This window comes from Falco rusticolus, chromosome Z, assembly GCF_015220075.1.
Source record: "Falco rusticolus isolate bFalRus1 chromosome Z, bFalRus1.pri, whole genome shotgun sequence".
Classification (NCBI taxonomy): Eukaryota; Metazoa; Chordata; class Aves; order Falconiformes; family Falconidae; genus Falco; species Falco rusticolus.
The window spans coordinates 73512280-73537074 of NC_051210.1; the positions used below are offsets into that span (position 1 = coordinate 73512280).

Here is a 24795-nt window from a genome sequence, read left to right on the forward strand (position 1 = left end):
TGCTGCTCTGTGGCACAAAACCAAAGCCCATCCCTGTCCTGAACCACAGCCAGAGCCTGGCAGGGTGCAGCAAGCATGGCTGGGGCAGGAGGAGCAGTGAGAACCCTGTGCGATGGAAACAGGGATAGGGAAGGTCACAGCCAAGCCCGGCTTGAAGCAGGAACATGCCCCGCTGGCTAGCAAACAAATGTGGGTTTTATTATTGACTCAAAGGAGGGGCTCTGCAGGGCTCCATGTTACAAAACCACACATTTTCAAGGTGTAGATGCCCTCTCTTCTATGGAGGCTTTCTGGCTGCTGTGGCCAGGGAGGATTTATGCTGGCAATCACGTGCATTTTCATCTCTGAAATGGAGTAGCTTGTATTGAGTGTGAGTGATTTAATTTAAAAAAACATGCAGCAAGACCATTCAGAGACATCACCATAAATGGATTTAGCCCTATTTCCCTCCTGCATGTTCCTCTGTTATTAAATAAAGATCTTCTTTATTATACCTTTTTGCCATGAAGGAACAAGAATCCTCTTTCCTCCCGAAGAAATGAAATGCAAGAAATACACTTTTGTGGTCACGGATTGTGTCTGTGGTGCTTGGTACCAAGCTCAGCCTCCTGCTAGCACTAAACAAACACTACATGGCAACTGGAATTTTCCACATAGGTAAAACATTTCATATGTCCCTGGTATTGATGCAAAATGGTGGGTTTTTTTCTGGCATCACTATCAGAAGGCCTACTTAGGAGATCTACTAACATACCTCCATTTTCATACAGCAGATGCAAGGTCTGAAATCAAAACTCTTGAGGGTGGACTGGAATTATTTCTACCTCAGGCCCAGCAATTTTTTTTATATGAACATAAAGTTAAATACTAGATCCTACCTTTTTCTAAAAGAAATATTTGATATTATCACCATAATGAGAGAGAAAAGGGAGCTCCAAAAGGATACCTCAGATTTGCCCAGCATGGACAAGGCTCATGGTCCAAAAGCACTCTTGGGACATGGGATTGGTTGAAGTGCTAGATAACCTTGAGACAGAAGATATATTCCCTTTTAAGTTATTCTGGGAAGGGGCAGAGGCTGCCTCATCTCTCCCTTTCCCTGCCTCCCGCAGTAACACCAGTTCTGGTTTTCCTTTGCTTCCTCCTCCCAGTGATGCCTCACTCACCTGCCTTGGCTCTGGGCAAGGGGTGGGGACTCAGCACATCTCAAAAATGCCTTGCAACAGATTATTTCTCAAGAAGCATATAAATCTTTTCATGTGTATATTCAGTCCACTTCAAATGAAAGTACGCATTTTTAAAATATATTAGCTGTAGAAATTGTATCTTCTTCATTTTGGAAAACTTTAGTTTTAAAAAAAAATAATTCAGATTTGGTTTAGAATTTTCTATCACTTGTGTTCTGTTTTTTGTAATAGTAGTTCACAATATTTTGACCAATATCAGCATGCCAAGTAAAGCAGCTGAAATAGTAATCTGGTTTTATTTTAAAAACTAGTCTGACAGTGGCTGGCTGGCACATTTAATTTCCTTTACTAGAAAACAGTATCTCCTAGGCATGCTGGTAATGCCACAGCTTGACAGAATTGCACATGTTGTTAATAACAGTGACACACAGTGATAGGAAGTGATGTAAAAATCATAAAAATAAATACAGCTCTGAAATTAACTTTGAGAAGTTTTTCAATTCACAGTTATTTCCCTCATGGGAAATTATGTAATAATAAATATATTTTTCATATTCAGTGTCTGTTGTGGTAAGACATTTCCTATCAGATCTGAATGGGAGTCCCAGAAGGCAGCTGAGCTTTATGTCTGTAGAGCCAGTCTCAGGCTGCCTTCTCCATAGGCTTCTCCCCACCAAGCTCAGCCCAGAGCCCAGCTGCACAAAATCTAGCTGCCCTGGAGAGCAGGCTGTCCCTAGGAGCAAGAAGGAAAACCCAGTGGAGCCTTCCAAAAGCTCTGGCTCAATTTATATCCTTCTTCTTCCTCTCACAGTGCCTCGAGGCTGGGCTTATGGAGACCAAGTGGCAGCAATGACTACAGATCTTCCTGTTGACTGGAAGCACACGCCTTGGGACAGTTACTTGTGTAGGTGAGTTCTCCCTGTTCCCTAATTCTGTTTATTTCATAGATAGTACTTGACCATCTCCATCCTTGAGGTACAAAGCTCCAGTTCTGGGATGAAACCAGGAAGCAGAGGGATTCCACATTCTTCAGCCATCAACAAGGCATGATCCCTGTTTCTTCCCACACATTCCATGAATCGGAAATGTCTCCATTCCTCTCTGTTTTGTCAACATTAATTGTGGATTAAACCTCAATGTAAAAGATCTCAGGCACGTTTCACACAGACAAACTACTGCTGCTTATCTAAGGGATGTACTCTTCCATTTCAGCTTGAAGAGCTTCGCTAAGGTTTGGTCATCGAGGAACTGGTTTCCTCCAGCACTCTTTGTGTGTCTGACATGACAGCACACATTAGTGCCCTGTGAAGCCGAGTTTTAGTTACATCCCTGATTCCTTGTATAAAGAACACAAAACTATACCAAACTGACTCTTATCTCCAAGAAATTTAGACCATGTACTTATCCTGAAAAAACACTCCTAACTTTGCCTGAACCTCAGGTCATGCAGGAACAACCATGTACTTGCTGGGGAGAAGCAGTAAAATATTACTGGTTCTCATGGCAGCAATATTGATCCCAGTTTCAGCAGCTGATGCCTGAGGTAATCCATTCCCTCCCATGAAGCTCATATCATGAGCATGGCTTTTCAGTAAGGTTAACTGTCATCCATCTTTGGTTTTGGAATAGGGATTTCATCCTTCTATGAGTAGTACTGTCCCTCCAAGATGAGTGCATGGAATGTTCTCCGTGGAAGAGCCCTGCCTGCTCTCAGGCAGCACAGTCCTACACACTTCACCAAACACAAAGCCTTGTAAACAGTTGGATTAAAATAGCGCTTCAACCCTGGCATTTACTCCAGTGTAATGATTGTGAGGAGGAATCATAGCCCTTTCAGCTTTTGGGCTGCAAGACAAAAGAGTTAAAAATAAAAGGGGAGGGAAAATGCCCTTAGCTTCCTGTTATGGAAGCTCCGCATTCCCTGATCAGCCCAGCTTCCCTTATCCTTCTCTGAACTTCCTCCAGTTTGACTTCATTGGTTTTGAAGTGGTGATCAATAAAATGTGAAACTAAATAATTTTTCCTTATGAAGTATGGGTTTTGTATCTAGGAACACCTCAGTTTCTTAGACACTTGGTTGAAGCGGGGGTTGATTAATTCTCTGCTAAAACCCAGCTACAGGACCAGGCAAAAGAGAAAACTTTCCTAATATAGCATCATAATCTTTTCGATAACCAGAACAGCTACTGATTTATAAGTGCAGATGCCTTGTGTGGATGGTGGCTCACAGACAAGCCTGTGCTCTCTCATCTCCAAAGCCAAAATGGAGAAAAAGACCTCAAGCTGGCAGAGATCCTTCCCCTGGAGCAATCACAACCTCCTCTCCTGGGACTTGCCCCTGCCTCAACACCAGGGCTTATGGTCTGCCCTGTGCCCGTAAGGGGAAACAGCAGCATAATTGCAAAAATAAACCCTCGTGAAAAGCTATTAAGTCTTCTGAGCTCAGAGAGGTTGGACAAAAATTAGTTTCATGTCAAAATATGAATAGAGCACTCATCAAGTACAGGGAGGAACACCCTGGAAAGGAAAGGCTGCAGAATTTCCCTCTTCACAGTGCCTGTAGACATGGATCCCTGACCAGAGATCGTGTCCGGGGCTTGGAGGGGTAGTGATAGAACATGAGACACAGTTCAGTGGCTCCTGCTGCAAAGCCTGATGAAGTACCCAAAGAGGCTGCACGAAGCTGGCCCACTTAAAGGATATGCTAGCAGCCCTTGTGCTGGACTCTTCCAAGCATTCATCTCTTCAGGGATTTCTGCTGCGAAGTCTGGTGAGGATCATGCTGCAGAGAGTGGCTGCTCCCTGTCTCCACCGCATTTATGTGGAGCTCATGGGAAGGGAATTACATAGGCTCTGCCTTCTCCTCCAGAGTCAGTGCTGCCCTCAGCAGCTTTTGGAGTGCTCTCAGGGTGCATCTCTGTGTTTTGCTCTTCTTCCTACCTCTCACTGGAGGGAATATCCGGGCCATTGCCATCAGCACATTTCATCATCAGAAGACAGCATCAGACCTTCAAACTAACTTGCTTCTACCATATTTTAGAAACAGCTGCAGAGAGGGCACTGTGCGTTGCTCACTCACGCACTCCCCCAAAAGATTCTTGTAGCAAAACCACCAAAAGTCAGCTTCCCGGAGCCAGTCATGTGCCATGACAAAGCACACACTTTGCAGCCTGTTCTGTTGCAGATATCCCCCTGTTCGCTGGCATACAGTCGGCACTCCTCCGAGGCAGTACAAAATGTGGGAAAAGAAAAGAAAGTGTGTCTTCCCACCTGGCTCTGCAGGTGTAACACATGCTCCCAAACACAATCTCAAGGGCTTGCGTGTGTGCTGTAGTTACATGCCTTAGCTTGTTACCCTGGACAGTGGCATTACCAGACTGCACTCACCTTTCAATTTCTTCTTTCCAAATTTTAATCCAAATAGAGACATCCCAAAACTTTATTTTAGTCCAACTCCATGGAACTTCTGCAAGAGAAAAGAGAAAGTAATTCACAATGAGGGTTTCTAATGTTGCAGCATGACATGATCCAGCACATACATGTAATTCTCTGCCCATAAGATGCAAGAATCAAGCTCCTAAGCACCAAGGCCAACAGCTACGGTTTATCACACAGTGTATTTTAAAATGCAAAACCGTCTCAGGTTCGTAAGTTGCACTGCATCAGTGTGGGCTACCTTACCTTGGACATTTTGATCTGTTCATTTCCTGACATGCAACAAAGCAGAGGCCAGTGCAGGAGGGGCTGAAAAGGGCATTCCTACTGCCTTGGCCCCATATGAAAAGAAGAAATACACACACAGGATTTGTACTTAAGGTACAGAGGAACTGAGTGACTACCCAGAGCAAAACCAGTCTCCCTGAAGAGGGGGAAGCAGCATGAAACACTGGTTTCCTGCACATCTGCCCGTGCTCAACGTGTGCTGGCTCACACTGCTGTCCATCTGCTGGTCACCCTCCGTGTTTGGGGTGGACTAGCCTGTATAGCTCTCAGTGAGATTCCTCCCCCATTGGCTGCAAACTTCCTGGCCCAGAAGCCTGAAGCCAGGCACCAGAAATGCATTGAAGGCCCTGAATATATCCTCGTATGCAGACAAATTGAGCATTAAATGAAATCACATCAAAACTTGTTGCTAATGAAGCTTTCTGTGTTCCAAGCTTCGGACAGTTTATCTAAAGTACTTAATGGTGGTGGTGGTGGTGCTGATAGCCTGCAAAGCTCTGTGAGCATGGGAAAAGCTAGCACTGCCTGGCATGCCTGGATGACTGGGAGCCTGAACCAACAGAAAAGCTGTACCAGTTGCTGAACTGGCCAGTGGAGCCAAGCTGAGATCTCTGAGGGAATCGTGATCTGTCTGGGACAATTTTTCTAGGTGACAGCATGAAGTTTTTGCACTTGAGCAAGGGTGTCTAAGGAGACAAGTATAACAAATATATTGTATTTTAGAAATGCACAAATGCGAATATAGCCTGTGTCACTGACCAAATACCAGCCTGATACAGCATCACCAGACCATGCCCAATGCAAGCTTAAGCCTGGGCTTCACGTCTTCTCAGAAAATGAAGGTAAACCTTTAAGGAAAACTCTGCGATCATTGCATAGGTCAAACATTTCTGCGCAGATCTCTATTCCAGATGCTAAAGCAAAGCTATATTTAGCAGCTGCAATTCAAAGGGCCTGAGATAAGGCAAAGAGCAGCAGGTGAGCTCCAGCCAGCCAGCTAAGTGCTGCACACCCTGAGCACAGCGCAGCCCTAGCATGGTGCTCCCTGCCACTCACTGCGGTGTTCAGGACCCCCTCTGTGCCCACTTTGCACAGAGATCCTTTTTCTATTCACACATGTAAATCCAATCACTTCTGCTCACCAGAACAAATGTTTTGGCAACACCTGTCCCCAAAATTTCGTCTGTTCATGGACCTAAACCATTTGATGTCACAGCCTAAAGCTTTCTCAACCCAGATCAACCTTACTTTCCATCCCTAACTGACCTCAGCCTATCATTTTTGACATGTCTTCCATGGTTTAGAATTACTGTTATGTCTTACAAAACCCTCCTGACTAGGACTGAGAGCTCCCCATAAGCTGATGGGAGGAGTGAGACACGCTACTCACACAACCAGAGGTAAAGACCTCAGACTTCCTAGAGCACCAGGAGCTACAGATCTGATAATCACTGCCCGCTGGCAGTACAAGGATGCAAAAGGTTGGCTGGTGTTAATCATCATATGGCTATACTGCTGAACTCTGGATTTTGCTGTATTTGCCAAATGTTTTAGAAAAACTATCCGCAGCTACCAAACCTCTCCCAGCTGTGTACTCAATTGACAAGGCATATAATTTCAGCAGAGGGAAAAAAAGGATGTTTATGTTTGTGGGGGAGCAGAGAAGAGAGGGTGGTTGTAAACTTTCTTTCACCAGTAATAACATAAAACTAACAATAGAGTTAAGATTCACGTCTCATAAACAAAAGCATGAAACTTCCTTCAGCTCTGACACATGGCCTTTGTTAATTACTGTGATTCTTTAATCACTGGTTTCTGGTGTGACCACAGCATGACAAAAAGACTGCAGCCACACTCTATTTTGGCATGGAGGGCATCTTTAATTCCTTCAGATTCTCAGTGCATTTGATTAGGACTGCATCAATTGAACATTTTCACTCAGCAGCAAATTTCAGTTACCATCATGGCCAGCACAAATACCGTTACAGGATCACCATTCCCATAAAACCTTGTCTTTTAGGGCAGACATGGGCAATAACTTTGCCATATCCCTTTGTACCAATTAGCTCTCCAGCATGTTACTATGCAGATTTAGCATAACTGCTTACTTAGCTAAAGCCCAGGAGTTACGAATCCTTCCCAAGCTGACCTGATCCCAATGCCATTTAAGAATGTGTCAGTATTCAATGGGCACACACACGTGGCATTAAGGGCTTGACACACCCTATTGCACCGAACTGTACCTTTTATTTTCGTAATATTGCAAATATCTTCCTTTGCTGCTTTGTTATTGACTCACACCACCTAATCATCATACTTCTTTAGTTAGCAAGCCACTCTCATGCTGGCTATAGTTTCTACATGTACCTGCTTGCCCACATCCCCATTTGTGCCAGTACACCTTCACACTTCCAAGTGTTTCTGTCTGAGAATTCACTGACCATCAGCTGCAAGTGTGAAAACAAATCCAAGCAAACAATGGTGGATATGTCCTTTTCAGTGGTGCTTCAGGTACTGCTTCCAGTTGTGTAAGTTATCCCAACTTCTACAGACAGTTGTGGTTTCTTGGCTGACCTTAGCTCTGCCTGCCTTTCAGTCTCTTGACTTTTTCCTTGGGTATTTTTGACTTTCAATCCTACCTGTAGGGTCCAACATCTTTGCATCTGTTTCCATCAACGATCTCCCTCAGGGTATTTTTTTTCCTAGATTCCAGAAGTAATCAAAATTCATGTGCCTGTTCAGTTTTCTCTAAGTATTTCTCTATTTTTTAAATCTGAGATTCAGTTTCCCTTTCAAAATTCTAATGATGGGTCTTCAACCTCATATCACTCACAAACACTGCTATGGTTTTAATTTCCCTTTGCACTTTCTTAGAAAAAATGATCTGTCTCGCGTTTCATTTTTGTGTAGCATGAAGTACTTCTCAAATTTTGGTAAGCCACTTTCACAGCCTCCTATTCCTGGATTAATTGAAAACCCATAAAACACGTAAAAGCTTTCTATAGTCAGAAAAAAAAGCACTTTCCCATTTGCCTTAATTTTCCCTAGCACCCACTGCTTTCAGAGGCAAAGTGAGGCACTTCTTCAATCTCTTCAAGTTACCTTCCACTGTCCATGTCATCCCTTCTGGATTTTTCTTTTCTTCCATTTCCCCTCAAATATTTTGGGTTGGTTTTGTTTCGTTTCTGTTTACTCCAGGTACCCTGCACTGTTCAGCAATCAACCAGGGCCTGTAGTATTTGAGTAATCGTGCGTGCCCAGCTTCTCTGCTTAACAGGACATATATTACTTCCCCGTGTTTCCAGACCCTATAGCAAAAACTATTTAAAGCTCAAATTCCCAGTTCCTCATTTATGAGGATTTGGGGATGTAAGATACAAATAAATTATACCTTCTCACCATAGAAAGCTTTTGTACTTACAGTACTGTCTAGTTACATCTTAAAATTGTGCAGCTATGATCCACCTGCTTTATGGCTACTGACAGTTTAATCGTGGACTTTTAGCACTTTAACATCCACAGCAAGAAGCTACTTCTTGCTGTGGGTCTTGTATAGGGAAGGGAAGGTTTTTCGCAAACCAAGCTCAACCTTATTTAAGAGAGGCTAGAGGCAGATTTGTGTTGAGAACACGACTGCAAAGCTCCTCCTGCCTGAGGGGCAGGTTGCAATGAGCCACGGCACATGGTACTTGCAATGGCTGCAGCCTAATCCAAAACCATGGTTTGCTAAGGGCTGTACTGAAAACTGGAGGTGGAGTGAGGTACTTCCCACCACCACAGGGATGAGTAGCAAAATGAGAAAAGACATGGCATGACTTGCATGAATGGAGAGCAGATGCTGCAGATGGAAAACATGCTTAGTTCCTTGGCCCCGTTTCTCTGGATGTAGCTACATGATACATCAGATTCAATGATAAATATGAATTAGAAAATACTTGATGCTTCTGCTCCCATCACGTTGTTCCCAGGCTCTGTGAAATTATCCATGTTAAATACAATCTTTTTTGGAAGGGTTATTTGAATGCACATAGTGGGGTGTAGCTCAGTACAGACCAAAATTCCTGCCCAAGCAGTGGTTGTAGCAGAACTGAGGGGGCAGTGAATACTGATGTAATACTAAAAACAAGCACCCAGAGGCAGGAGAACAAGATTTCTGCAGTCAGTTTTGCCACCAAACATAGTGTGGCATGCATACACCCTAAAAAGCTTAAATAGCCCTGTCCAGGTAAAAATTCAGAAACCATACTGTGCCTTCACTCACCAGCTTTCCACGTTAGGTCAGGTTTTGCACATGAGCAAGATTTATAAATTATTTTTTTAAATCTCTGTTCAGCTGTACCAATCACAAATACCCACAGGTCTTAGAACTAGGTTTTTTTAAGTACTTATTTTTTTTATTTTTAACTGAAGTACTAAATATCCAACCAATAGAAAGCAAATCCCAAGCACTGGGCATCATGACAGACACGGTTCAAGACTGTCTGTGCTGCCTAGAGCTCGTGGTGGAGTAATGATATGAAGTATCACGAGATGAAGCAAATCTAAGTCTCTAAATTTTGAACATGTATCACTTTAAACTGGATTTGGAGGCACAACTGGGAAAATGTGAAGGGTTTAAATACATTATGTCCTAAAACTCCCTGTTTTCTCCATGCCTTAGTTGCATACCTGCTAAGGGGAGTGCATATATCGGGTGCTAAAGCAGGAGGGTTGTGTTCACTCCCAGATATCACAGACAAGGGCATCACAGCTGGTGCAATGTTTGCTCATGCTCTGGCAACAGCTATGTAAATGCCTGGCACACCTGGCATGGACTGACCTTCTAATGTGCCATGCAAAGGCACATTTGCAAAGGGACCCCTTTAAACTTATGGTGTATTAACTGTTTCAGTCAAGTTGCTCAAATTCTGGTTCCAAAGAATACAATGCATTTGCTTTCCCCTATCAAAAGCAAACAAGAAAATTTCAGCCATTAGAAATAATTAGTACTAATAATCTTATAACACTGAAATACATTAATACCTGTGCTTCTCCACCCCTCCTTACATCTTCTCATGTTTGAACACCTCAAAAGCAAAACAGGGAGTAGCATGTGTTGCACCACTCCCTGCTTTGCAAGTGGGAAATACAGAAAGCAAGCTGCAAGATGGACAACAGTAACATGTGCTTTTAGTCCCAGAATGACACTCTTTTGGGGCAGAAATCAGGCTTGTCTGAATTCACCCTGGAATAAATTTAAGAAGCCACAAATGATCACTCTTGGGTTTACAAAAGGAGTGGTGACTCTGGTTTAAATCTCACTGGAAAGAGTCTGAAAGCACCCCTGAAACCTCCCAGCTTTATAAATACCTGAAGAGGTATTCTGGATGAGGTGAGCTAGCCCTTCAGTGACTGGTGCCATTCCAAGCTATACATACAGAAACCCACGGAACTTTGTACTCCTACCCCTACACTCCAATGTGCCAATGCAATTAGCTATAATTGCTGGGAAACAGACTCAGTCTGTTATCTGCCTCGTTTTAAAGTAATGACCCGATATCCTCCATCTGTCTTCATTAAAACACTTTTTAAACTGACACCAGGATGGCCGTCGAAAATTTGCATTCAGGTAAGTTAGTTGCAGTGCTCAAGTTACCCATCAACACGGAGGCAGAGCCAGCTCCCCACCAGCAATGCGGGCTGCAGGCTGCTCCCCCTGGAACAATGCAAACAATAGCAGCTTCCCCGGGCGGCTGTCTGCTGCTGCTGCTTGAAATCATGCACAGCTCAGCTCACTCCACCCAGGAGTCTATCAGCCCGCCCGCAGAAAGAAGCTGAAGCCCAAGCGCTCTGATTAAGCTTCGCAAAACTCTCGGGGTCTGAAAAAAAAACCCAATATCTGAGTTTTCTGACCCCAAAAACTGACGAGAAAGCAAGCAAGTGGAAGGAAAGCATTAACTCTTACCCTTGAAGGCTTGCAAAAGTCACAGCAACGAAGTTGCTGCCCTCCATAGCAGTCCTGCACACTCCTCTCTCCTCATTTACACGCAGCTTTATCCCCTCCCAGGACCAACAGCTTCGTCCGTGGTCGCAGCGCCACGACATTCGTCTAAGAAAGCGGAGCCTCTTTGCACTGCCGGACCGTCATTGCGTGCTTCTCTCTGGGCCTCTTAAAATCCACCACTGACCCTCTCTGCCATGCAATGTCCTAGTAACTAAACTTACTTCAAGTTCCCTACTTCTTGCTTCAGTCACTGGGTTTGGCTCCTTGCCAAATCCTTCCTTTTTTTTTTTTTTTTTTTTTTTTTTTAATTCTGTTTCCTGTAGATAGGAAGAGTGTGGTAGCTCCCTTAAAAACAAAAGGCTTCAGGACAACAAGCTGCAACAAAGTAAAGCAGAAAAGCAGAGCGCCTAGGCTTGGAGAACCTCAGTTAATTCCAGAGGCAACTGCTGCTTGCCTTACCTACCTCCTGCTGACGTGGAAGCTTTCAAAAGGAAACCAAGCGAGTAAAAAAGTCCAACATATCAAGTTGCTTAAAAAAGGATGAACTGGGTAAGGGATCCATTTCCCAGCAGCAGGTCCTCACTCTGCGTCCTTAATGCTGGAGTTGGTCAGGGCTCCTTAAACCCAGGAGACACTGTCCTGCAAGCTGATCCCAAGGCTCCACCTCACCCACTTTCCAATAGTTCTGAGTAGCAAAAACTCTGCAGAGAAAAACCTCATAGAGCACAGTTGCATAACTCAACCACAGAGCTTCCTCCAGCCAGCCAGAGAATTGCTTCAGCACCAAAACATCAGGGCTTGCTCATCCCAGAGAGCATGACCTCCCCTTGGCCTCGAGGACATTCGCCTGGCCTCACTGCTGTCAAGCCAACTCTCCTCACCAAACCTTCCCGACCTTCCCACTCGTTCCCTATGTTCAACAAACAAAATGTTTGCTTTTTTTGCTTCCAGGTTATGGGACCCTTCACCATACATTGCCTTCCTATATGCCAGTCCCCTGGTATTTTACCTACCAGGTACACTACAAGACTACAACTGGGCCAGCCATTACTTTAATCCACCTCCCGCTTCCCTAGACCTGTCAATTGCAATATTCTAAGATAGCCATATTCTTTCCCTAAGTTGCATTGACAGTAACACCTGCCAGGAACGTGCCAACTTGTTGCAGACAGCAAGGGAAAGTTTCACATGAAAGATTTCTAGATGTATTTATCTCTGGCTTTCCCTTTATCTTCTGTGTTTTCCCACTGGATTTATGTGAACACTGTTAGAATTAATTTCAAACCTACCTACAAACACTTGAATGCATTAACCAGCTGATTTATTATAGTAACATGAGAGTCAAGGCTTTGCCAAAGTTTATGTTCTAGAAGGTAAAAATTTTTAAAGTCCTGTCAAGTGAAAAGCTATGTAGGGCAGTAGATGCTGCAGTGTAGCAGTCCAGTGGTCATGAAGGTTGAAGTCTGGAGGGCAACGAAGAGGACCCTATAGCACTATAAGCAATTTCTAAAGGAAGAACAAAAGCCTATGCCCCATTGCAGTGACTCAAAGGTTGTTCTTCCGAGCTACCTTACCTACCTATCTGAGGCAACGTTCACTGAAATGGCTTCCTAATTCCAACACAAATTATCCACACAAACAGCCAACATGGGACATGGCATGCAGGACTGATCTCCTCAAGACCCAGGTAATTTTCAGATGATTTTGAACAGAAAAGCATCTAACTCGAGAAGGAATTTCTCCGTGCACTAGCTATTTCTCATGTTCTCGCCTCCTACACCCCATCTCAACAGCCACAAGTATCAGGCTTTTTCCTGCAACCAAAAGTAAGTACAAGAATCTGGATTCATTTCGGTTCTTCTGCATATTTGGAGAATGCCTTGTTCTTGCTTCATTCTGGAGTTTTCTTTCTTCTGCTTCCCCCCGCCCCCCCCCCCCCCCCTTTAATATGGTAGCTGATGACAATTAATTCTACACTACTCCCACTTTTTTTGCTGCTTTCTTTATACTTGCTTACAACTTTGACCTCAGTGACAGTCATTTTTTTCCTTTCTAGAGTTAGGTTCATGTTCTTCCTGTGACATGAGAGTGGACCCAACCATAAGATCAGCTGGCCTGGGGTCTTGTTTAGATCTTAAAATAACTAAAACTGGGTAGGCTGTATTGTTAATGATTTTTCTTGGCACTGAAATCCACCTTACATATATTGGTGATGACTTTTTCCCTGAGCGATGCTTTCTCCATGGACTTCAGTGAACCTGCCCATGTAGGGAAGCTCAGCACATATGGAAGCACCCAGAAGAGCAGGAGTGACTTAGCGTTACGAACCCAGCTCTAAGGTCTCTGGTCCTTGCGTTACACTTTGCTCCCTAAGTAGCATCTTACCAGTAATTACACCATTCATATCCTTCTTCACAAATTTCTGAACACATCAGGGAGGGCTGCAGCCTGCAACGTCATGGTCTCAGTTTTGGTGCCTGCATAAAGGGTGTACATGTAAACTGGGTGTCTGAGCTCCCACTGCAGCCAGCATGGTCTGGGCAGAGATTCAGCTGGCCAGCTGCAGCCAGGCAGCAGAGGGTTTGCTGTGACCCATAGTTGTGGGAAGAAGTTCAGTGTGTTGCCTTTCCAGTAAATGAGTGGTTTTCTTGGCCAGGCAGCTACCACCACACCATGGTGCTTCACCCTTCAGTACTCCACTTTCCCAACTGCCCACTAGTCACAGAGGGCTAGCTTAGAGTGGGATGGGTAGCAGTTCATGCCATTGAGACCTTCTCCTAGGACTGTATCTAGGAGAATTACTTCCAGTCGTTCAGCCTGTGTTGCATGTCAACTGTTGTCAAGATGCAAAACTGAAGACTTACTGACACTGATGTTTAAGGGTTGCCCTCAGCCCACCCTCCAGACCAGATTTGCTCTCCTTCCAAACAGCAAAACAGAGGACCCTCTTTGGAGCACACAGGATCTAAACATGCCTCATAACCTGGCAAGGCTTTGAATGGCTTAATAATATGCCCCCAAATAACTGGAAAGGGTAACTAGGGCAAAGGAGAGAAACAGGAGAAAAACACACCCTGGAGTATCCCATAGTGTAGGCTTAAACTAAATACCAAACCTTGAGAGAAGCCCTCCCTATGTCAATACTATTTTTAAAATTACTGTCAACCTAGATGCTTCTCCAGCTATCCTATAAAGTTTGAAAGGAGCACTGATGATCTTTGCTTTCCCTTACTGACTTATAACTGCAGTCTGCAACTCCTGAACTGCAAGGTTTGAAGCCTGACCTGCTCTGCCATGGCTGGTACCTCCCACTGCAAAGAAGTGGCCGTGGCTGATGGAGCCAAGCTGTGCTCCCTGCATACCCGGAACTGGCTCAATGTCCAGGGGTCATTTCCACGCAAACAACCTCATCTCCAGCTCCCAAAACAACACAAGTACATCACTTATATTAACCATGGGAGACACAAGTCCAGAAAAGCCTTTCTACATGGTGCTGAAGGGTTTTTTTCACAAACCTCCAAGAGTCAGCCTTAGGTGACTGGATCTCCTCCCACAGCCTGTGCTTTCCTCATCCTAACTTTCTGCCCCTTTCCTGACTAGTTCTGGCCAGTGAGGCACAACTTGTGTAGGGGACGATACTTCACTGTGAGGATCACCGACACATCTGTTGTTATGAGCACCTGCAATGGCTACAAGGGGTCAGATGGGCATCTTGTCCCGACTGCCCTTGATGTGAGAGATATTCTGCATCTTCTTGCTGTTGAAAGTCAGAGTTGGATGCATAAGAAATACAGGACTGAAAGGAACAAATTGGGACATTGATGCCCACTCCTTGAATATCAGAGAGCTGTTTAAAAAATACAGTGTAGGAGGAACATCCAATTTGCAAATTGCTGTAGTCCAGGAAACACCAGCACAGCCATAAAGTGAATAACAAAAGACCAAAGGTCCTAAAATGTACTATATCGCAGGTGAGGAAAGATGAAGTGTACTGGCAGGATCCTTGATCCCTGCAAAGGATGTGTCAGGTGAAACTGTACAACTGGCAGCAGAAAGCACACCAGAACACTGCAGAGAAAGGGAAAAAGAAATCCTACATTTTCCTGTCATCATGACCAGACTGTGGGAGGAAAATTAAATGGACATGGGAAGGCAATGTCACAAAGTCACCAGTTGCTCTAGGGCTGTCCTTGCCTGTTGCGAGCTACTCAGGGAAATTCACTTAACTTCTCCTGCAAAAAATTGATAAAAGTTGTAGAAAGCCAAAGTAACTCAGTTTGAAGAGATGCTCTGGATTCCCACTCGTGTGCCTCCACCCCTCTGGGTGCGATCTGAACTGAAGTGCACAGCTTTAGCACTGCACGTTCATACCGAAATGTTCCTGTACTTCAGTGGTTACTCCAGCAGCTGGGAGCTGACACAATGCTGCAAGGTATGTGCCAAATGAAAATGGTCATAAAATAGTTTCAGTGGGTGTGTTGCAGAATAACGTGACTCATACTGATCAGGATTCGGTGCAATGACACTTACCTGCAGTAGGGAAGGAAGGGTGCTTGGCTAAAAATTCCTTTTCTCCACTAGAGCCCCTTGCCCAGTACTGCAGGCCCTTAGCAAACAGTGATCAGCTGGGGAAAATCGTAAGAAATCCATCAAGGTGCAACCTCTTGCCTTCATAAAGAAAGCAGCACCTTGCTCTGGTGACTATTGATCTCATGTTCCTGGCACCAACACCTGCAAATGTGATACCTCCTGATGTTTTAAAACAGAAATTAATGTAGAGTCTCTCAACCGTCCCCTTTGCAGCCTACATATGGAGCAGAGCTGAAAACCTCTTGGTCAAAGAGCTTTCATCTGTGCTCAGCTTCTCAGATGACACTGAAGGGGAGACAAAGCTGAGCTCGATTCTGCAGGGAACGAGGCCCAAGATCATCTTGTTTCTGAGGTCCAGCTCCCACCAGATTTGGGATTTTGTGTTTATGAACTCCCTTCTGGCCAAACATTTAATTGCTCTGGTACGGAAGGGGCTGTTGCAAGGGGGGAAAGTCTCATGGGTACCTGAAATGTTTGCTGTGATCCCATGAGAAAGCAGGTGATTTGATAAATGCAGAAGTCAGTGGGAGGTGGTGAAGATCCACCTGTCTCACGGTTACGTTCTTGGATTATAAATCTGTGTCTCTTCATTTGCCTGTGATGCTGCATGTGCCTGACAAAAGCACAGGAATTAATCAGATGCTACAGCACACCCCAGATATGCCCACACCACTTATAGCACATATTTCCCAATCATCATCAGTGAACAAAGTGGAATCTCAGGGGTGGGGGTAGGGATGGGATGCTGAGAAGGGCTTGTTAAAAGCTAATCATGCCTAGGTGAATAGAAAAATCAATAGCTGAGGGCAAAGCAACATCCCAGCTTGTTAGAGCCTCCGACTAAAGTGCCCTTTGTAACACGGGTATTACACAAGATCTCCTGCTGTTATTTGCAAGGCAGGAGCTGACACAAACATGTGCTGTATCTGGTGACACTTCAAACGCTGTTGCATGCACACTCCTCAGATACACATCAAAAAACCCAGCTCATACCACTGAGGAATTAGGATACCCCTCAGTGGGACCCCATAATTGAACACACAGAGAAAATACAATCCATGCAGAGCCTGACAAAAAGCCTTGGTGTTTTACAGTCTTCCCAAGAGCTGTGCATATAGGAAAAATGGGCTGCACTCATAGGAGAAATGGCACTTTTGGCGCAATATAACGTCACCCAAAGGACTGTATAATGGCTATACAATGTTTAATCTCCTGTAGCCTCCCAGAGATGCTATGGTCCAGGTTGTGTTTAACCCATGTACACACTCCACTGCCGTGAGAAAGCAAGCACTGGTGCCTAGCAGAGGTACTAGGAGAGCTCAGCAGGAAAAGGGGAACAGGGATGCAATGGATCTGCTCCTCAGTTTTCCAGACGGTAATCACAGTGGACACTGAAGACCACTGTCCACCAAGCCGGACAGGTTGTTTCACACTGTGGCAATGAAGGCCTGTCCCCCATTGCACTTCCACAGTTTTCTGCACTAAGCTTGGGGGAAGATCCCCAGATCTGCAGGGAGCAGACAACTTCTGCATTCCCTACAGCATCACCCAAGAGATCTGGAATTTATTCCTTTAAGCCTCTCGTGGTTTGCATTATATATTGCTCTGACAGTCAATTATCCTTCACATGAGGAACTCAGTGGCATTCTAAGAGGATTCCTTTAAATATCATGTCACATCCATTATGCTCATAAACATTTTAACCATAATTCCAAATTAAATACACTATGTGCACATATAACTGTACTATCTCTTTTCCAGGTTACAACTACATCTAGCCTGCCAGGAAAAATATGATCTTCCAATGATATTTTGTATATTTTATAGTAGTGTTTTCTATGTTAGGTCCTCATTATATTACTATAGCTTTTGCTGGCTAGATGGTGGTAAGGTGGCCCACTTCAGAGAGGTCAGGGGGAGCTCAGGGGTGACCTACTGATGTTCACTTTAGGGATGGGCAGCAGCACCAGTATTCCATCGGGGCATGGTCCCAAAAGCGGGCAGGAGCACATAGGAGTGTATTATTCTAGCACTGATGAATGGGACTGGGTGGCTTCTTGACCTGTCATAACTCAAGTTCTGTGAGCTCTGAGAATAAGAAAACCTCTGCCTGGTGGCAAAGGATGGAGTCAGAAAAAAAACACCAAAACCAAACAACCCAGCCATCTTATGAAACAAGGCCCAGGGAGTCTAATGTATTGAGAAGAGAGAATCTGGCTCCCCTCTGAAACATCAGATTTTAGCTAATTAACCAAAGATCTAAAATGTCTGTGCTAATACAACATGGCAGAAATAGGCACAAAACCATTTATTTCCCTGGAGATTTCCCCAAGGAAACTGCATTTTGCAGTTTGCACTCAACATTTTGCACTCAATTCAACAGTTTGCACTCAATTGCCGCATCACCTTGGCAGTAAATAAACTGTATGCCACCATGGCTGCACCAGTATGGCCACAGCACAGCCATTGCAGGTCCTGGAAGTGTCAGCCTTTGCTTTTATTTGGTGCCAGTTAATTTTATGTTAGATTTTTCCTTTGTCTGTTCTCCAGGTGTTTGACAGAAAAGCAAGAAAAGCATGTTTCTCTGCACTTACATGGCTGAGAACAAATCCCTGTATTATTCCCATCTCCACGCACATGGACACTCAGTGTTTAAAGCAGTGAATTCCCATTAATTCAAATTGAAGTTATGCACGTAAATCCCCTGCAGCTGTATGAAAGAGAGGAATAAACTGATGGTTGCACAGGGCCTTCAGGATGTGATGGCAGATTAAGGAGGGACTGTTATTCTCCCAAAAATTTAGGAGAACCTGAAGGGGCAGAAGGCAACAGCAGCTAAGTCAGTGAGAAATACCCAGAGCAGTGCTTACAGCTACAAGGATGCTGGGGATACAGCTCTTACTTGAGGTTAATTGTTGCCATTTCTCTTGTTGGGGTGTACTACAGAAGATCCCTTTAAAAACAAGGACGTATATGGAAAGGGAGGCGGGTATTTAAGTTAAACACCCTATTCCCAGTGTTTCAATTTGGCATACCATGCTTGTTTTTCATGTGCTGCTTGCGGGGTAAAATTAGTTGTGGGCCCCATAAGAAGAGTCAGCATTTGCTCTTTCTGACACAGTGATCAAGGTTTTGCCAGTGTATCTCCAGAAGGCAATGACACACAGCCTGAAGCTAGGAATGTGCTAATGAAAGCACACAACAGAAAAATTCATCAAAGACTCTGAGAGACTAAAGGGAATTAAGTAAGGTTTCAGCAATACTGTGTGGTACCAAATTCCTAGTCAGGAGAAACAAAGAAAGAAGTTTTCTTGAAAAGGAAGTAAAAAAAAAAAAAACAAACCCAACCAAAACACAAAACCCACGGCTCTCTAGCTTGGTATGGCACAGAAAGAAACCCTCAACCTTTTTTTGGTGCCTCCTCTCCCCAGGGAGATAATCTTCAGGTAATGACAGGACATCCCAGCTTAAAAGAATAGAAAGGCAGGTGGAAGCTACATGAGGCTTAGTGCAGCCAATAAGAAACTGTACTCTTAAGCATATCCTTCAGGGTGTGTTTTGTTATTTTAGCTTCTTTTTGTGTGCTGTATCCTATTATTTCCAAATCTGCATTTTAAACTTTTGTATAGACTTGAATCAATTTGTCAATTTGGCAAATGACAAAGCACTCTTCATCCGGGATGTGGCACATCTCAAAACCAGAGCTCTGCCTACCTCCCAGTTCCACATTAGGCTACTGGTACCACAAGCATACAGCTGCCTGTGTGACTACTTAGGCTAGTTTGACAGGGCTTTTTTTGCAGGGCTAGCGTGAAGAAGTGTCTTCTAAGGACTGTTAGCATCTGGTCAGGTTCCCTGGAATGAAGCAAAATACTAGAAAACACATGTAATCCCTAAAGATCTTTGCAAAGATGGTGTAATCAGAACAGAATAAAATTCTTGCCTCAGTAAATGAAAGTCATAATTTTTCTTAGAAAAAGCAAGAGTGGATTAGCTTTGGGGCGAGCATGGCACAGAAATGTAAACGGTTCAGACAGAGGTCTGAGTGTTTCTTTGGATGCCATCTGCTGAACAGGTTATGTCTACCCAGAAAGTCATGGACGTGGTTTTTTTTTCCCTACAGATTGCTCTTTTGTCCATAGGAGAAAAAGTATCATAAAACACAATGGGGTTAGGCAAAGGCAGTCTCCCAAGTGAGTTTGTGGAGCATATTTGGAAAGAACATATTTACACAACTCCAAGAAAAAAACTCCAAGAGAAGAGATCTTGTTTGTAAACAAATAAAGAAAAGTATATTTTAGCCTGGCCACCCCACCTGCAGCACAACTTTGCAGCAAGGGTTAACCATGAGGGAAACTGGTGACAGTCCAGAGAATTACGATCTCTGGCAGGCAGACAGCGTCAAAAGTAGTGTCTGGTGACCAGCTGTCTCTGGGAAAACTCCCTGGCACATGGTAAACTTGTGGGTCACACATCTATACCCTGAGACTCCCAAAAATGTTTGTGACATGAGGCAACCATGCCAGCGAGGCGTGAAATTTAAATAGACCAAAGTGTGTGTTGCTTCATTAATCAACACCTGGTGTGGTGTAAAGTTTTTGAATGAATGATCTCTTGGAAGCTGGTTTCAATTTGCAGTTCATCTTGCAATTCTACAATTTTGATCAGGTTTTTGGTTCACATTTCTAGTCTTTGGTTTGTTTAGCGAAACAAGAAGGGGTGTCCATGGAGGCTCTTAGATCACTTGAAGGGGAGGACTCAAAGGAAGAAGGCAGGCACTTTAGGGAGCTGTGAAGGCTAGGCAGCAGAAGCAAAAGGATTCAAATGTGAAAAAAAGAAACTTTAGGAGCATACTAGGATGAAGTGAAACAGCCTTAGAATCAGACCTAAACTGATAGAAAACCTCACTGCTTGATTGATACAGTAGTAATGAAAAGCACTGAAAACCAGTGAGTTTAACGTATTTTCAGGTAGATGCCTGTGTTTGCTATGTGTGGAGTCTAGGGCTCCCTGTAAGGTACCTGGGAGGCCTAACACAGGCAGCAGAGGCACTGGCTGTTCTTGTGGCAGAAATAGCTGAAGAGGATGTTAATTCGAGTAGTCATGGTTTACAGCCCCACAGACAAACACAAATCACCACAAATTTCAGTTTATGCTCATGTGACAATTCCTACAAACTACAGCAACTCAGGAGTAGATACACATCTGTTTGCACAGCTTTGTTACGGGGGAGCAGCCTTCAGGAGATGTGCGCGGTAGTTGCCACTCCAGCCATCCCCCCCCAGTGCAGAGCCAGAGCCCTTGGACAGAAACACCCTGAGATGGCCACCCTTTCCCTCGAGTACGCAAGGACACCACACCAAAGGTGGGGTTGGGGGGGTCTAGAAGAGAACAGCAGGGAGATAAATCCTAATTGGAATGCAAGACAGCACTGTGTTGCAACCAAGCATAAATTAATCAAAACCATTGTTCTCACTCCCTTCACACCTGTATCAATATCTTTTGTACCGTTGTAAAGCCAAAGCTGTAGATTTAAGATGGAAAAGTAAACTAGATCTTGTTTGTCCAAGAAGTGAAATGGCAGGTGGGGAAAGCGTATTCCCAACAACGTAAATTGCACAGAACAGCTCTTATCAAAGGGAAGGGGAAGGAAAGTGAAGGTCTTAATGTTAAACTAGTAGGAAATCCACACTGGCACTGAAATTGCAACCTGTGGTAGCTGCAAGTCCCAGTAAACTCAGGCTCACATGAACAATGGAGTAGGAAGGAAGCAATGGATGAAAGTATAACACTGAATAACCTATGGACGTGGGCAGGGAGCTGCACAGGCCCCTGCAGTGAGTCAGGGAAAGGGAAAAGGAGCCTGGCTTATCTACAGATCATAGTTATTGGCCCTGTCTACAGGTCAAGCACCCGGCTTTGACCTTACATCTACCATAGTGTTGCCTAACCCTCGGTCTAGGCATCTCACGCTGCTGCCCATCACTGGAGCATGTAGGGAAAAGTGAAGTCTTTAACAGACTGTGACCTACCTACATGCCTCATTTCAGTGCTCCTGCTTAGGGTATGGCATTGGAAGCACTAGTAAAACCCCCTAATTCAACCTTTGAGATGTGAAAAACAGTTTTTAAAAGACATAAATTTATCTAAATATATACATAGCTATGGACAGTAGAGCAGAACTCAGCTCTTTGAGCTTTCCTTCTATATGAGTGTTGGAGACTCAGGTGGCTTTTTGTCTCACCTCTGTATCAGTTTACCCGGACACAAGAACCTAATCCTGCTCCTCCTGGAGCCAATGCTGAGCCCATGCAAATACGTATGGGTCCTAAACTGGACGTATGAGTGTGAGGGACTGGATGTCTATCCAGACTAAGCACTGCCGCGCTGAGCACATGTGAAGGTGGGTCACTAGCTAACACAGAGTGGCCCCTCTAAGGCAGACAACCAACTAGCTGGTCTTACCCTGGGGATCTGTCTTGTCTGGTGGTGATGAACTATACCCAGTTAAACTGGAAGCAGGTGTCCAGGCTGACTTGAAGAGAGTCATGCTGCCAGCAAATAGTATGATTCACTTTGCTATCAGCAAATATTTCACTATTCACTCATAGTGAAATATTCACTATTTCACTGTTCCCTTCCTTCCAGTTAGTCTTTTGCTTAAGCAAAATAGTGACTTTCAGTAATGCTAAACTATGTGCAGGTCATGAATAAGCTAACGGAACCAAAGCTGAAGTGCAATAAGTGATACATTTGGCTAAATAGAGATCCACAGAGAGTTTTTATTGCTAAGAAAAATAAGTTATTATCTTGAAAGAAAGTAAACAGTTCTGTAATGCCAACTGCAGTGTTCCTTTCCCCTGATGGTTTGCAACCAACACTGAGAGATAACACAGTGCCTCTATCGCCAATACTATGACCTTAACCTTTCCTTTCAATACTGTTTTTGAACTAATTTATTATTTGCAGAGGTATATGTCAAGGTTAGTGCAGCAAATTCACTTTAGCTAAAACAAAAAGTTTTCTTCCCTCCATGGCGTCACTTAGGAAATCTCCTGCTGATTTCTGTGGGACATTTGCCTGTATCAAGATACCTGAATAATCATGTCTTCATGATCAAAGAGCGAAGACCAATGATTTGTTGAGAAAATCCTCCTTCAATAAATGCTAGAGCGTCTTAGTCTTGGGTTGACAGTCAAACTGGTGACAGATATGGGGGAACATTGGAAGATTTCTTATGTCAGATGAGCAAGGATTTGGGCAGGAAGGAGTTGTTTTTCTCTGCAGTACAGAAGGTACTTTGGATGTGCTCCAACATGTCAGTTCTCCACTTTCATAAAGTCTTTGGGCATCCATGAGATGGCATCAACTCTTTGCAGTCTGTCACATACTAGTTTAAAGAAACAAAAATAACTACACTAAGAAAGGCATATGCAGGTGAAACCTGATGGTGTGATTTCTATATAAGAGTCATAAGCAAGGGGTTGAAATGCTCCATCCTAGTCTCACACACCCCAGTTTTAAAGGCAGTGAGACCATTTATCACTTAGTACACAACAGTCCAGAGAGCAACACTCATTAACTGGCCCATTTACCAGTTTGAGCTGGAGCACACCTCCTCCAGAGAAAGTCAGTTATGATGCAAACCCCTTTATGATGGAAGCAGAACATTCCTGTGTTTCATGCCTTTACTGTTAAATTAATATGCAGTCACCAGTAATGGCGATAGGGAGAGCTCAGAGCACCTTTAGATTTAAACACACAGAGATGGAGAAATTTTAAACAGGGAGAGAAGAGGGACCGAGATCCAAAGTCAGTAAAATGGTCATGTGCTTTCCCACTGACTTTGGAGAGCTTTGCTAATGCCTCAGTGCAGTGGTCCCAACTCACCCTACCTTTGAGTGTCACTGACACACTAAAGCTGGCACTACATAGAGAAGACTTAGACACAAGACCCATTATTGAAAACTGACATTTACTGATGGGGAATAATCCAGTATTCAAGAGGAAATTCAAAATATATAGGGAAAAATAGCTGACATCTGGACTCCTATGCAAGTTTTTACACTTTTGTTTTAGTAGAAAAAATGAAGAAATTGTCCTACCTGGCTGCTCTGTGTCTTCTTTTCTACCTGAAGCTGTTTGTCACGACGACCAGAAGGGATTGTTTTCAGCACCATACAAAAAGCCGCAGCTTCTTTTAAAATCCGTGGAGGGTTTCTCCACAGAGCACGCCAGGCTTCTCCCCAGCTCGGCTGCAAACCTCGCTAGGGAACACCACGCTTTCCAGGATCTGGAGGTAAACCTGTGCAAGGGCACACTGAATGTGATCCAGAAGTTACAGAATGTCTTGGTGTGCTTCGTGTACTTGATAAGGACTGCAAAAGTTCCCAAAGCTGTGGGTGGAACGTGGCACTGAGTAAATAAAAAGCAATTGATCATTGGACTCGGGTATGACATCAGGTATTACAAAGGTTTATAGACCATGGCCAGGACTCTTAATTCATCTAAGAGGCATGCAGCCTTAAAAACCTGCTGGTGCACACTGCAGCAGCTAAAGGAGCCATCAGAGATGCAAACAACACATTGTACTCAACTTTCTGCACTCAACATTTATTTTCTTGGATGGTACTCAGAGAATTTCAGTCACAAAGTACAATCTTTCTCAAAGGTCAGACATCTCACTGCCTCCCAAAAGGACATACAGTATGTAAAGTCTGCAGGATAATCCATTATTCAGGGGGTTCATGGTGTGAAGTACAACAGGATCCTGATTCAAGCCTCTGGATGCCGTGGTTGTGCAAAAAAACCCACCCATGTAAGTTCAGCTTTTGACACAAAGTTATTTGTTTCAATGCCCTGTTCAGCCTAAAATAGTTTACAAAGATAATTCTGAGACAGAGACAGACCTAACCTAAATAAATCATCTCAGTACAACTGGATAGGATGTCAAATGAAAACTTCTTAAGATAGAAAAAATGTTACTTAAATAATGGTGTTTATCAAACTACACCAGCATTGCAGATTTTCCTACAATTCAATAATGCAAACTTCCAGGGCAAATTCACAAGCTTTGATCTGCCCCTGTAGGCCTTTTTGCCTCCTACTTTTAGATTTGATGACATCTTCTGCCTGAAAAATTCAGAATAGTGTCAAAGGAATAAAGAAGGATTTTTTTCAAAGAAACAAAGTAATTTATTATTTTTTTTTTACATTCCTTACAATGTGCTGAATTATTGAAGTGGAAGGCTTTTTAAAAGGTAATTCACATCTCCTTAACCATCTTGTCTGTTAGGTGTTTTTTTGTTCTGT

At 43.8% G+C, this 24795-nt stretch overlaps 1 protein-coding gene across 3 annotated transcripts in view; it reads right to left on the reverse strand.

Annotated features, from left to right (window-relative positions):
* LOC119141173 (phospholipid-transporting ATPase ID-like) overlaps window positions 1-23857 on the reverse strand; it is an 86594-nt gene extending 62737 nt beyond the window's left edge. The window contains exons 1-2 of one of the 3 annotated variants that reach the window (XM_037373092.1): window positions 23589-23857; window positions 4575-4653 (exon numbers count right to left, since the gene is read on the reverse strand). In XM_037373092.1, coding sequence (XP_037228989.1) covers window positions 4575-4617 — 43 coding nt within the window. In that variant the 5' untranslated portion in view covers window positions 4618-4653; window positions 23589-23857. Of the gene's footprint in view, window positions 1-4574; window positions 4654-10854; window positions 11148-11356; window positions 11650-23588 lie in introns of those variants that run through there. The other 2 variants (XM_037373094.1, XM_037373093.1) reach the window with 2 other exon arrangements.
* Between the last annotated feature and the right edge of the window lie 938 nt (window positions 23858-24795).